The sequence below is a fragment of the Calypte anna genome, chromosome Z, assembly GCF_003957555.1.
Source record: "Calypte anna isolate BGI_N300 chromosome Z, bCalAnn1_v1.p, whole genome shotgun sequence".
Lineage (NCBI taxonomy): Eukaryota > Metazoa > Chordata > Aves > Apodiformes > Trochilidae > Calypte > Calypte anna.
Genome location: NC_044274.1, coordinates 24,035,105 through 24,050,164, shown reverse-complemented (window position 1 = coordinate 24,050,164; position 15,060 = coordinate 24,035,105). Strand labels below are relative to the sequence as shown.

Below are 15,060 nucleotides of genomic sequence, written 5' to 3'. Positions count from 1 at the left end.
TCTTGGAGACCTAAATAAGCCACTTGTTTTCTTCTGGATTCAATCATCTTTCATCTCAAGAGAAAGAGAACACTATGATTATTTAAGTAATCTGAAGAAACTCAACCTTTTTACATACACAATAGTACAGGTTCCACGCTTTCCTACAATGTCCAAGAGATACAGTAGAAGCAAAAAATATCAGAAGGAAGGAATAAAAGATCTTGTGAAGGTTTCACCCCATATTGTTTTGGGACTCCGTAACCCGGAAGCAACCTCTCCTACACTCCTTCTGTCCTTTTATTACCATCTCTTCTCTCCAATCGAATCTCTTATAAACATATTCTGTTTGAATGTTAGGGAGCACTGCTGAGGAATTAACCAAGTAAACAAACAAAGATGTCAATAATCCCTATATGGTTGCTAAGCAACAGGTAACCAGAAAAATACTGAGAACATAGATAATCATAAATGTGTACAACATTCACACTTACTGTTTTAAAGATTTCATAATTCACAGTAGAAATCAATCTATTAATAGTACTAAATTTTTAGACTTCCAAGAGGTCACAGTGGATCACATTATGATCCTGTAGTCTCTTCTGCATTTGAAGAGCAAATTGCAGCCAGGGGACTGAAAATTTTGTTGTTTTACAGATGAAAAAGAATTAGGGACCAAGATGGCCTATTATTAATGTGTAAAAACTAAAGGCCTACTTTTTGAGATTTGCTCTATCTGAAACATGAGATGGAAAGTGTTATCAGTGATCCTAAAAAATGTGCTGTCAGCTACATAGGGCTTCAAAGTTTTTTACTTTCAGATTTTTTTTTTTAAAGTTGAAGTCCCATGTATGCTTCTCTTCTGCTACACCCATTACACATTTAGATTGAATGCTATTGGCTGCTAACATGAATAAAAAGACAAAGCAAAAAACGACATGAAAAGAATTCCTATATTGAAGGTAGTCACAAGTGTGCATCTTTTTGACATAAATAAGTTTAAAGAAAGACTTCTAGAAGCTGACGATAGCACATTCAAATGAGGTGGGCAGACAGGTCACTAGGAGGAAGGTGACGCAAACACAGCTTTCATTCTGCTGGTAATGTACCCCGTTGCACCACTTTCCTGCTCATGGGTCATAATGCTCTCCAATCTGTGAAATGTGGTCCAATTCTCAGACCAGCCATCACCAACCTGATTCTGCACTTAAACACTAAAAAACAAGAAACACAACATTTTAGCAGTAAACAGAGTCCACAGAAGATTAATTACTTTGTTAGCCCATACACGTTTCTTACCCAGTGTCTAAAGTACAGATCAGAATACATTACAGATAATGATTGCACTCATCTTACAAATACTGCCTTTAAATAGAAATGCTGCCTATGCAAAACAAACGAAGTCCCTTACCTGGGATATTTACACCATAATTCAATAATTTAATAATAAGTCAAATGCACACACTAGAAACGAAACAGACAAAAAACTTCACCAAGACTAATGAATATAAGATCTTCCAAAGAGCACCAAGAAACCCTGCATATTTTTAGGATTCTGTAGAGTAAGAAGGTAAAAAATTGTATGAGCAAAAGATTTTTTTTCAGTGCCTAGAGGCACTGGTCTATATTTATAACAAAATGTACAGTTTAAAATTTAAATCATGTAATATTGCCATTCCGTTATTTGAAGAGTGCTATAATGACAGTTATGTAACAAGAGTCACCCATGAAAAAAATTTATTTCAATTCAACATTTTAGCAAACTTGGTTTTAGAACAGCCCTTAAACCCCTGATTTTGACTAGAACAAACAAAGCTAGTCTTCCAGTTCTACACAACAATTTCCCTTCTTCCATTGGAGTGAGACACTTGACACAGAAGCGCAGAACTGTGTACTGCACACTTCTTTTCAATCTTGGACTTTGTGAGTGGGGTTCTGATCCACAGCTGTGAAGAACAGGCAGATAGCGGCTGTGATGAACACATGAACTTCCTCGTAAAGTAGTTTTGGTGAGAAGACACTCCATATGAACAGGTGGTAACGCAGAGCTGTCACCAGAACAATGTAGATGGCAACCGGAATTGAACGCATCAGTGCGTAGCAGAAACAGCCATGACCCACTGCTGCCGAATTCCTGGTAACAAAAACAGAGTTCATTCTCAGCCAAACTTAGCAAAGACATCCAAGTTTTTCCAGCCTTCAGCATTATATCAAAATGTGAAGAATATGCACAGATTTCCCCTTTGTGTTAGAAAACTGATTATTAACGCAAGGATGTAACTCATAAAGCATGTCCATACCACCTCTCCATATATCCTGTAGCATGTTAAGTACAGTAAGTGTAAGCATAGCAACTGTCACCACAACAAAGATATCCAGTAGTTCACCTCAAACTTAGAAGGTTCTTTGCTTTAATATACATTATTCTAATTGCTAGAATTTCCATGAAGCAGATAGCTTCATCTCTTGCTGCCCTCCCACTGCCTTTCTACAGAATCCATACTGTGAGAGGCAGAGAAGACTTCAGTACTCTTTCCCTAGCTGCCTAACCTGTTCAACAGATAATCAGACGGAGTCTGCTACCCTTGTAAAGTGTGTAAAACTTGACTGAGTACACTGCTGCCCACAGTCAGTAACATAAAGCAACATAAAAACCATGCTACCAGAAAACTAACTAACAAAAAGCTAACTAACAAAACATTCTCCAGAGAATACTATCTTCTTAGGCTTACCTGAGCAATAAACTGCATTCTTGCCACAGCAGCTTAGCTCAGCTGTGCCCACTGCACTACAAGAAATGCCTGCCCCGCATGTAACCTGCATGGTCAAAATCTGACACACTGAGGTATTCTGGGGGATGATAAGAACCAGATGAAGATGGAAGTGAAAGCATTTGCCACACTACAACTGCTCTCCCTCCCCTGAGATGCCAACTCGCAGCAATAATGCCACAGTGGCATGTGTCCACTTTTGCCAAAATACATCTGCATAGACTAATTCACACCAAGTTCAGATGCTTACCTGTTCAGACAAAAGGAAGGAATAAACCTATTTCACTAGAATAATAATAAGAACATTTTCTTCTTCCCACCAAAATATTTTATATCATCAGTTATCAAAAGAACACACTGGCAAAAAAGCAGCAGTGATTTACACTGAAATCCTCATCTGAGAATCAATTATGGTCCTCCCAGTTTTTGATTCTGATCTTGTTCCAAGTAATAAAAATCTAAGATGACTGTGAGATGTAAATTAGCCACTTGTGACTAAGTAAGCTACAGAATGCAGTATTTTGTATAAACCATTAAACTTCTTATTATTTAAATCAAAGTAATTGGGATACAGTCCTGTTTTCCAGCGAAATCAAGCAAAATTCCCAAGGCTTTCAGCAGAAGGAAGAACAGGTCATGAAAGCAGGTTTGAAAAATCAGTTAAGAACAGCACAGATGACTGATAATGAATATACAAAATATACATTTAGTTCACAGAAAACTATTTCCCTTGCCACTTAGCTAAGGAAACTCTGACATAGAAGTGAACTAGCCTGCTCTCTGCTTCTGCATAACTATCCTTGTCCTCAGCGAGCTTGTGTAAATAATTATCCTTATGTTTCATAACTGATTTTGTTGATAAGGATTAAACAAATTGCAGTTCACTCAGACTTAGCTATTTTCATCCCTGTATCAGTAAAAACAATACTCGGGAGTAGTTAGATGATACAACTGAATAAACAGAGGAAATGGTTTTAAGCTAGACAACCAAACAGGAAATGTAAAATAGTTGTTTAGAGTAAAAGGTCTTTATCATAAATCAATGGTATTAAATTTTTTAAATCATGAAGAAACTGGCTAGAAGACTATTTTAAACTGAATTTCTGTGTGTTCAGTTCCTTGGCTTAAAAAATAGGTAGGCTTATATCATTTAATATCAACAAGAGATCACATAGTTATCTCTCCTAGTAACATTAAAATTCTGCATTTACACATTATAATTAGTAACAAAGAATCCCCAAGTCAACAAGGAAATGGTACAATTCTTTCTGTATTCTTATACAATTAAACTAACAAACTGTCTTCTGCTTATTTAAGGCTTATACTTTCAAAAGGTCTCAGCACTCAATCTCTCAACAACACAGACACCTACCTGCAGTGGGAAATCTTAGCTTCACAGTGTAATACAGTGGAGGCAACAGAAGCAGCACACTATATCCACAGAGTTAAACTCTTCATAGGGTTCAATAGCAAGATAATTTGGTTTATTTTGGACCTTGTAAAGTTCACACATGTTGTTGTGGAAACAGCACTGGAATGACTGAGCATAAGCAGTGTGACTTACCCAGCTCTACTGATGCTAAGGGAATGACTTAGTTTAGGCATAGCACCTTCCCTTCTTCTTGCTTCTGCTGGGCACCTCATTTTCTGAAGAGCTAACAATAATCACTTGTACTCTTTCTATTAATTCTACAGACACTGAGTGACCACAGGGTACAGGGCTTCACCAGGCCACAAGGAACACAATAGCCAGGGATCAGGCTGCTGCTGAGAACATGACCAAAAAATCCAGGTAATTAATCTGGTTCCTGAATTATTCCACAAGAAGCCACTCGGAGAACACATAAAGCTGTCTGTGGCATGCCATGTACATATCCTACCCTTTATGAACTGGATCAGACAGTAATGAATAACCTTAAAACTTCTCAGTGCTGTTTCAATAAAAACAATGGAAGATTATGCAATATATCTAAAGCACCACCCTGTAACAACAACATACTGAATGGTCCAAAGTATTTAACACCTTTTCTTATTTAAAGGAGAAAAGCATAACATGATGTTATCTGTACACACTACCTTCAAGTTCTGCACAATATCAAGGCCTGTGCAGGAGTAAAAAAAATACATACTCGGTCTCTACCAATGAGTTCATTTAGCGATTTAACTTCTGGGGACTTTAATGAGAAATCCAAAGATTGCACAGCATATCCAAACTTCATGCAACAAGTTGAAGATTGCTAGATTCAGAAAAAACACTATGCCTTCAGAGACTTTTGAAACACTACTTCTTCACTGAACATGCCATATTTAGTCTGCAAACATTAAATACAGTCTAGAGCACATTCTAGTTTTCAACAGAAATCCTCTCTTTTAATTGAATATTTAATGTGTAGAAAAATATGTCCAAGATATTGTCCTACTAATAGGTTTTCTGCTTCTTTGGATCTCCTAAATTGCACTGTCTCTAAGGTGCTATTAAAATGGGTTACACAAGCTTTGCAAAATGAAAACATTACTACGCCAAAAACATGAAAGAAAACCAACAGTTCTCTTGTAAAAGCACATTCCCCAGATATATACAATATTTGGCAGATGGTGACACAGCTTTTGTAGTCAAGCAAAAAACCTCTACAGACAGCCCTGCAAATGCTTCTTCAAGGAACTTTAAAATACAGTACTTTACATCATACAAGCTCTTGTTCTAACTCACCAAATCAAGTATAAATTTTAGAAATGTGCATACATATGAGTGAATAATACTCTAAGACTATAATTTTTCTGTGATAGGGGGAGGAGGGTCACATCTGGAGGGCTTCAGTATGAAATGTGACTAATCTTTTAAACGAAGGATATCCTCCACCATTTCTGTCCTTCCAGCTCCTCTCTTCCAGTTGAATATCACTGCCTAGGTTGCCTTTTACTGTGCAAACTGAAGCTGCATATATGAAGACAATTTTTACTGTATCAATTTTTTTTTACTGTACTAGTGTCACTTTTCTTTCTAGGTTTTCTACATTTTCAGTTCACAAGATATTGAGAGCTGTTTAGTTCTCTCTGAAAAACAGTCAGCATTTGGTTGGCATCTATCCTGCATATAATTAATAAGGCGTTGCAGTCAGAAACAAACCCTGTAGTGCTCCAAGTGTCTGTCTGCAACATCATAAGAATATCTAGAATCTATAAGAAATTCCTCCAGTATAAACAAATGCCAATTAATTTAGAAGCAACAAATTTGCTGTGCCTCTCCAGCATGCCTTACTCTCACCTAGTGTAATTTTCAACTGTGAGATTTCATATATAATCTGAAATCATATAGTTTTCAGATATAATCCTGCATTGTATATTTTTAGCAGAGCCCAGGGAACCAAGAGTCCTTTGAAAATTTACATTAACTGGTATATACCAGGAATCAAAATACCATGAATTCTAGAGTTACAATTTTTGACACCAAACCCTATCAATAAACAGATGTCAAAAAGGGCAGCTTCCAGCAAGCTAGAAGCCTTGTCAAGTACATTCTACAACCATGGAAATTAAGGAACTTGGAAATAACCACTGATTTTCCTGGGTATCCTCTTTCCCAGTATCAAATGCATAGAAGCTAAAACTATCTGAGCAAGGTCAAATGTCTGTGGCTGTGATTTACAGTGGACTGCAGCATGTGTAGACTGTAGTATAAGGTTCAGCAGGTTCTCATGAAGACTAAGTTGTAAAAGGCTACTAAGACCTAAAACTTCAGTTCTCTTCATTTCAGCATAAAGATCACGAAAAACAGAGTAATATCAACTGTTCTCATTGCTGGCTTAATCAGCTGTGCAAAAGCTTCCTGTCAGAAGGAGAAGCAGTCTCAGTCCCCCAGCAGACGTAACTCTTCCCGTAACACTATTAGCTAACCCACTTAGAAGAGAGCTCTATCTAAAACACAAGGTATGTAACAATTTTCAGATTCCTTTTTCTTTCTTCAGTCAGGCTTAGCCCCTGAAATTTGTCCCAGAGAAACTCCCTAAATTGGGTGCCTAACAATGATTTGTATTAGATTGGAAGTAGCAACCCAATTATGCTGCCATTGGGCTAGAAGGTCTGAACATCCATTCTGAATGGCTATCATCAAAATTTAACTGCTAGGGCAACAAGAAATCAACTGTACTGAGTCAAAAGCAGGGTTCCCCAAAAGGATTGATACTAGACCCAAGCTGTTCAACAGCTTCATAAGTGTTCTGGATAATAGGACTGAAAGGATCACCATCAAGTTTGCTGAGAGGTGAGGTGTACATGTCAGAAGGGAAAACCATCTTAAGGAGAGACCTGGGAAGGTTGGAAGAGCCGTCTAGCAAGAAAGGTATGAAGTTTAACAAAAACAAGTGCTGTATTTTGCACCTGGGACAGAATAACCACAGGGCCCATCACAGGCTAGGATCTGCGTGGCTGAGGAACAGCCTTGCTCCAAGGGACTTGGAGGTGCTGGTGGACAACAAGCTGAACTAAGCCAGCAGAGCACTGCTGTAGCAACGAAGGCTGTATCTGCAGGGGCATTACTACCAGCTACCAGAACCAAGAAGTCAGCTTCTGTTGGCTACAGAACAAAGGATAGAAAATCACTGGTGTAAAAGAAAAAATCTGACAAGCAAGAACAGTAAGACAGGGCCACTGACAGCTAAAAGTACAGGTGACATTTAGAATCATCCCTACAATAAAGAAGTATGTAAGCAAAAGTATACAAATATGGTCCTCTCTTTCGAGAAGTGCCCTTGGAATGGTTCTGCTCCTGTTTGAGCAGTAGTATAAAATACTGAGACACCATCATAATCATGCAGCCCTTACTAACTGTAGAGAAGAAATAAGGATGATACTATGTTTCAGTCTGAAATTTTTTGTTTCAGAATTAAGAGGAAGGAACATCAAAAGTTGTCATGGTTTAGCAGTTTGGATGTGCCACAAACCTAATGACAGAATTCCTCTTTATTCCCCCCTCATCCACACACAAAGGGAAGATAAAAGGGGAATAAAGACTGGAGAAGTTAAGTTGGAAACTGAAAACAATTGGATACAGATTTTACTAACATAAGGGAAAGGTAATAACATAAAGGGTAAGGTAACAAAGAACACAAATATATACAAATAGATATATATATAGAACCCAGTAACACATGGTGAGATGGTGGGAAGGAACAGCAGCACGGGCAGCACGAGATGAGAGGAAAAAGAGGGAGGAGCTGCTGGATTTCTGATCTTTTCAAGAGTATGGCATGAAATGGGAAGGAATAGATCCCTCCATTTGCATCCCACCCCTCTCAGAGTCCAAAAAGCCCTCCTTCTTTAGTTCCTCCTGTTCAAATGATGACAGAAGTACTGAAGAGAAAAGGCATAGAAGTCCTTCATAGCACTTTATCTCATTCATGCAGCATATCAGAATATTGCTTCCAACTTTCTGCACATCCTTTTCTGGTGCAATGTGTAGCAGATTCTTCTTCACAGACTCATTCTTTGTGGTAAAATGAGATGACTTCTGGGGTTATGCAAGGATGCTCCTACTGAGCCCAATACACATTACATACACTTTTCACTTTGGCAAGTTTATATGAGTGTTGGGGTTACAAATAATTTGCATGAAGTTGAATAATTAAAAGCAACAATACTCCAAGTTAGCATGAAGACTCTATAGCCCTAAGCAGTTTCCCTTGCAAGCAAAATGGATTGCAGCTGGACCTGTAAACTCATACCCTAGGGTGTCTACAAAGGCTTAGATAATGCTAATACAAGGAAGTACAAAAGGAATAGTAAACAAAAATAGTTTAACCTTGAAAAGAATTTAAGTTCCAAGGCCAATCTGATCTTGAGGAAGATACCCTTGTGTAGTAACTGTAGACCCTCTTCCTCAGTGAGCTCTAGAATTCTCTTGAGAAGAATGCAGAAAAATCAGCTCAGGATTTTCCATGCCATAGCTCTGATGATTCTATCATGCTAATCTTGATTCTGACACAGAAAATACAAAGTAAACAGATGCCAACTTTTGGAAGGCTGCGTATGTTACTTTGCAGTTCGGTTATGTTAAGTGGCCAAAGAACTTAAAAGACAGCTCTAAAGAAAATATGGGTATCACCTGTTGGTCAGAGAGTGGAAGAGAAAGAAAAGGAGACAGAAAGAAGGAGGATGACAGAGAGGAAAAGGGACAGAGACAAAAGAAGAGGACGGATGGAAGAGCAGGAGCTGACAGCTGCAGAAGATAGCGGAAAGTGGAGGAGGGGCAGAGTGAAGAAGAGCACAGAAGCAGTACAAGTGAGAGGGAAAAATAAGCAAAAGAGAAAGGGAGTGTGAGTGAGGAGACAAGGTAAGACAGTGAAAGGGAGAGAAAATGGTCAGAAATAGGAAGAGAAGGAACATAGGAGAGAGCAGGAGAGATAGCACAAGATGGAGGCACAGAGGAAGAAAGGGGAAGAGCAAATAAGAAAAGAGAAAAGGAGAGCTAGAAAGGGAGACACAAAAGGAGAGAAATACAGAGAAAGGGGGGAAGAAAGAAAAAAGGGAAAAAGAAAAGGAAGTGTAAAGAGAGAGCAGACACAGAAGTAAAGACACATGAGGGGAGAAAGGAGGCAGGAAAGAGAATGGGAAACAGACAAAAGTCTGGGGGCTTTATGGAGAAAAAAAGTGAAAGCAAGGGACATAAATGAGGGGAGATAAGGGTGTGGAATGAAAAGCATGCGAGGAGGAAATAGAGGAAATAGAGGAAAAAAAAGAGGAAATAGAACGACAGGGAAGGGAAAAGACAGAAGTAGATGGGTGGAAAGAAGCAACAGGGAGAGAGGCTTGAAGACACTAATGAAGAAACAGATTCACAAAAAAGGTGTGGGAAAAGGAAAGGGAGAAATAAGAATGAGAAAAAGAGAAAATGGGAAAGGAGGGGAAAAGAGGAAAGTAGAAAAAGAAAATACACAACGGTATGCAAAGAGAGCATGATAAAGGGGAAAAGGGAGGTATAGTAGAGAAAGGAGGGTGGAGAAAGAGGGACAGAAAGGCAGAAAAGAGGAAAAGTGAGGGAGTGAGGAAAAATAAGAAAAGAGAGGGGGAAAGTAATAAGGAAAGAGAAATTGAAACAGGGAAATGGGGAGAGAGAGACAAGATGAGTGATAAAGAAAAAAATACAACACAGACAATGGAAAAAAGAGTGAAAAAGAGTGAGAAAGAGGAAAAGACAAAGGTGGAAAAAGAATGGGCACAGAGTAACCTGCATTTGCAAGGGAAACATAAGGAAAGGGGTGAAGATGGTCAAATGAGAGAGAGGGAAAGGGAACTGAAGAGTGAAAAAGGTAAAAACATGAAAAGAGCACATGTTGGCACAACAGAGAGCTAAGATGGAGACAGAGATGGAGAAAGAATGGAATACAGAAGAAGGGGATAAAGGGAAAGAGAAAGCTTGAGAGAGAAAAAAATAGTAGCATGTGAAGGAAAGAGAAAGTTTATTCACACACAAGAGAAAAGTGTACAAGAGTGAGCAACAAAGACTGCAATACGCAAAAGGGCAAGACCACGCAACCAGGACAGGAAGCATGCTAGAAATAGAGTGTGCATGCAAAGGAAGTGCAAGAGAAGGAGATGGGCAGAAAACATACAAAAGAGATGAGAACTGAAAGAGCAAGCGAAAAGAGTAGGAATAAAATACTGTGCATGAGGGAGGTAAAGTACAAGCAAGAGACTGTGAGGCAATTCAACAGGGAGAGAAACTACAGGTAGCAAAGGGAAAGCATTAAAACCAGTAAACTACAGAATAGAAACAAAACATGTGAGAGAGAACCCATAAGAAAAGGAAAAAATGAGAGAAAGAAAGGGCACATAAGAGAGGAAAAGGGTGCATATGCAGAAGAGTAGCAGACAAGGAAAGCATGCTAGAAAGGACAGCCATGTGAGGAAAGCGTAAGAAAGCATGAAAGGAAGTAAACAAGGGAAGTATATTAGAGAGACAAAGGGGATGCAAGAACAAGAAAGGGAAAGTAAAAATATGAATGTGAGATAAAGGAATTAATATTTGAGGACTGGAGGAAGAAGTAAACCATAAGAAGGTAAGCACCTTCTTATGCAATGCAAGTAAAAGACATAGAAACACATGCAAGACAGGAAAAGTGCATGTAAGCAAGAGAGAAGGAAAGCACACATACAGGAGTAGGGAAGTGCATCTCTAGAGAAGGAAAGCACAACAAAGCACTAGAGAGAAGGTATTCCCCCCAAAAATGGAAGTGTACAATAGTGTATGAGAGAGAAAGCACAAAAGACAGGGCAAACATGAGAGGTTTTGGAAGCAAGAGAGAAGAAGTGTGAGAGAGAGGAAGTGTGCAAGAGTGCTCAAGCATGCCAGGTTGCATGTAAGAGTATGTGCAAGAGAAGGAAAACATGAGATGGAGAAACAGAGGTGAAGGATGGAGAACAGGGTGAAGGAGTCAAAATTTCCTATATTGTAAGGCTAAGAGGAAAAGTTTATTCAAGGGAGGCAAAAAGTATGCAGAAGAAGTAAGGACCATGTAGCATGCCTGCCAGAGACACAAAGTATGTGCACGACAGGGGCAGTGCTTGTGAGAGGCAATGTGTCCAAGAAAGGAAAATATACATGTTATGGTTTGAGTGGACTGTGCTAATTTCTGGTACCGGTAAGAGGACCTAAAGGGAGGGTCTTAGGATCCTGAGGGATCTGAGACGGGCGGAATACTAAGGAGTCAGTATTCTCTCTCACTTCTGCTCAACAGATGATGCAAAGCATGAGAGAGACACAAATGGAATGAGATACACGTGAATAGTGCAAGAGAGAGTGGGAACACAAGGAGGACAGGGAAGGGAGAGAACTGAGAGAAAGAGGAGGACAGACACTTGCCGCAGCAAGGACGGGGACAACAGTTTGATGCAAACTAAATCCGTTTATTCGTATCCTTACATGCAGTTATATACCTTTTCTTATCCCACTATTTTACAATGGTGATTTACCCAAGGAAAGAAATCGCACCTTATCTATATCACTAATCCCTTCAAGACAATCTCACAGTCAGGGGGCTGCGTAGTCAGGAAGTTCCATGCTTATCTAGCATAGCTCGGGACTATGTTTATCCCACGGTTTGTATGACAGACAGCTTGTCTCCATCGGTTGTGTTGCACTGTCTGTGCGTATCACCTTTGTATCTACATCTCCCCCCTTCTGTTGCACTAAAAAAACCTTAGAAACAGTTCTATTAAGCATTCCCTGGATACATTGAAAAAGACAAGGCAATAACAAAAGCAAAATCACAATAACAATCCCAGCATAACAAAGAGTTTTAACTAAAGATAAAAGCCATCCTTTAAGTCCCATATCATGAAGCCAGGTTGTGAAAGCATCTCCGAGAGGGTTTATTTGTTGCTGAATCTTCTGTGTGTGTTGCTTCAACTGTGTGATGCTGGTGTGGATGCTCTCACTATGATCAGAAAGATTCATACAGCACATGCCTTCAAACTCCTGACAGCCATGACCCTGGGCTAGCAATAAAAAATCTATAGCAGCGCGATTTTGTAATAAAGCGTGTCGCAAACTATTTTGATCCATTAAAAGGCTATCTAAAATCTCAGTAGTAATATTTGCTTGCTTTTCAGCCCAACATGCTAATCTAGCTAGGTTAGTAAGCGCATTTCCTGTGGCAGCACCAGGAATAAAAAGAGCTAAAGCAGTTCTAGCAGCTACACTTAAAAGCCTAACATTATCATCACACTGCGGTGTGAGGCCAATACTTCTTGCGTTACGAGCACGATATATAGTATTTACAAGCTGCCTTAATTCAGCAAAGCGAGGAGCAAAAAGGGTTAACGAGCCTAAATAGCAAGGTCCGCCTACAACATTATGGGGGATGCCTTGCCAGGCCCTATCACCGCAGATCAGAAATACCCCGGGGGGTAAAGCCTTAGCAGTTTCATTTACCCAAATAAGTTTAATGTTAGCTTTGGGGTTATGTGTTGTCCCTATTACCGGCATTCGCTCCGACCCATTGTACCCACAATATCCTGATCCCAGTCTATAATCTCCAGATGTAGGACTGATGTCTGGCCAGGTATCAGGGTATGCCCTAGCAGCATACTTAGGACCAAAAACTATGCAAGTAGGTGTCCAGTTTCCTGATACGTTGCCAACTGCCTGGGATCCCAATAGATTTAATTCCTGTGGATCCCAGGGGAGGGATTTTTTCAGCCCCAAAATCAGTTCTGCTGAACAATTTCCAAGTGAAGGGCTTGCTTTGCAGGATCCAATTGAAAAGTCAGCAAACAGAGAAACATTAAAACCTGGGATACCTATAAGGCAGGTACGGAAAGGGTCTGGAGCGGAAGCCATTGCAATGCAAAAATCAGTGGTGCCAGTTACATTTGCCCATGTTACCCACATGTTTCGCCTTGGAGAGATTTCTAATACAGCATAACAACATACAAACAATTGCAACATACAAAGCCATTTGTATAGCATTTTGCGTGTGCTGAGAGATCTGTGCTACGTCTGTTCCTTCGGTTGTCCTTCTCGATATGGGCGGATGTTCCTTGCCGGATACCACTTAGGTCCTGCTTCTGTGGAAATACAAGCGTAGCCCCTGCCCCAGGTGATTAAAGGAAATGGGCCTTCAACTTTCCCGGACTCCAAATCCCGTACTAACACAGGGGGTCTTTCCTGAAATTTAAAAAGATGGTTACTTGCAAAATGCTTTGTAATTGGTGGGGCATTGTCTGAAAAGCAATTCAAGAAATTAAAAGTATATATAGCTTTTTGCAATCTTTCTTCTGGTGTATTTATCAGCCCACCAGTTCCCCCTTTTTGTTTTAGTAATAGTGCCTTAAGGGACTGATGGGAGCGTTCAATAATTGATTGACCTGTCGGAGAATGGGGGATACCTGTCACATGTTTAATTCCCCATTCTGCAAAAAAGGTCTTCAAAAGCTGAGAAGAATAGGCAGGACCATTGTCTGTTTTAACTGTTTGAGGAACTCCTAGAGAGGCAAATGCTTTTAAAAAGTGTTTTTTGGCGTCTCTGGCCTTCTCTCCTGTATGGCATGATGCATAAATAGCTCCGGAGAAGGTATCAATGGAAGAGTGTATGTACTTAAGACGACCAAATTCGGAAAAATGAGTAATATCAGTTTGCCAGAGTTCAAGGCTTTGAAGTCCTCTAGGGTTAATTCCTCCTGCTAAAGGCTGAAAAGTAAATTTTTGACAATCAGGGCAAGCAGATAAGATATCAGCTGCCTGTTGTGAAGTCAGACCAAATTGTCTGCGGAGCCCTTTAGCATTTGTATGAAAAAATCTGTGACTTAGGCGAGCCTGTTCAAAGTGATTGGGAAGAGGAGACACTGACATTGTTAACAGGTCAGCCGCCCTGTTTCCTTCGGCTACAAAGCCTGGGAGGCACGTGTGAGACCTGATATGCATAATAAAGAAGGCGTGTTGCCGTTTGTTGATAAGATCAATAAGTGCTCTGAGCAGATTATACAGTTGTAAGTTGGAAATGTCTCTTAGGACTGAAGACTCTGCTCGAAGCACGATACCTGCTACATAAGCTGAGTCTGTAATAATATTTAAAGGTTGGTTATGGAAAAGAAAAAAGGCTCTAGTCACAGCTGCTAATTCAACAAGCTGAGGAGAACCTGGGTGAAAGGTGATATCAGATTGCCAATCCTTGGTTTCAGGGTCTCTCCATACAATTGCAGCTTTATGAGAGATACCTGAACCGTCTGTAAACACAGTAATTGCCTGTAAAGGAATTTCACTTCTCTTTGGAACTTCTGCAAGGGAAAAAGACAATCGAAAGAGTTTATGTGGAGGAAAATGATTTGAAAATTGTCCTGTGAAGTCCTGTACAGCAATCTGAAAAGGAAGTGAATTCTGTAGAAGAAAAGAAAGATACAATTCAGTAACAGGCATATAAATTGTAGAGAAAGATCTGCCAGAAAGAGTTAACAGTCGCTCTCTGGCTTTCATAATGATTTGAGAAAACATCTCTGGTTGCTGTAAAATAGTTTTAGAGGATTGATTCGGCAGGAAAATCCACTCTAAAATCAACAATGGATCTGTAAGCGTGGTGTCCCACTGAAAAATCATGCCACAATATTTTACACCATCCTCTAAAATTATTAATTGAAAGAATAAATCAGGGTCCCACCGAGAGGCTTGCCTCTGTTCGATGGCCCTGCAAACTCTTTGTAATGCTAATTCCGCAGAGGGTGTGAGGTGTTTGGGAGCCATTAGATCCGCGTCTCCTTTAAGAAGATCAAATAGGGGAGCCAATTCAGAATTTGAAATACCCAGAAGGGGTCACAACCA

General features: G+C 39.7%; 1 protein-coding gene across 1 annotated transcript in view; it reads right to left on the bottom strand.

Moving 5' to 3' along the window:
- Positions 1–344: 344 nt before the first annotated feature.
- The window catches only part of PIGG (phosphatidylinositol glycan anchor biosynthesis class G), an 88,041-nt gene continuing 73,325 nt past the window's right edge, over positions 345–15,060 (bottom strand). Inside the window, exon 13 of the mRNA XM_030467779.1 lies at positions 345–2,113. Coding sequence (XP_030323639.1) covers positions 1,888–2,113 — 226 coding nt within the window. The 3' untranslated portion in view covers positions 345–1,887. The remainder of the gene's footprint in view (positions 2,114–15,060) is intronic.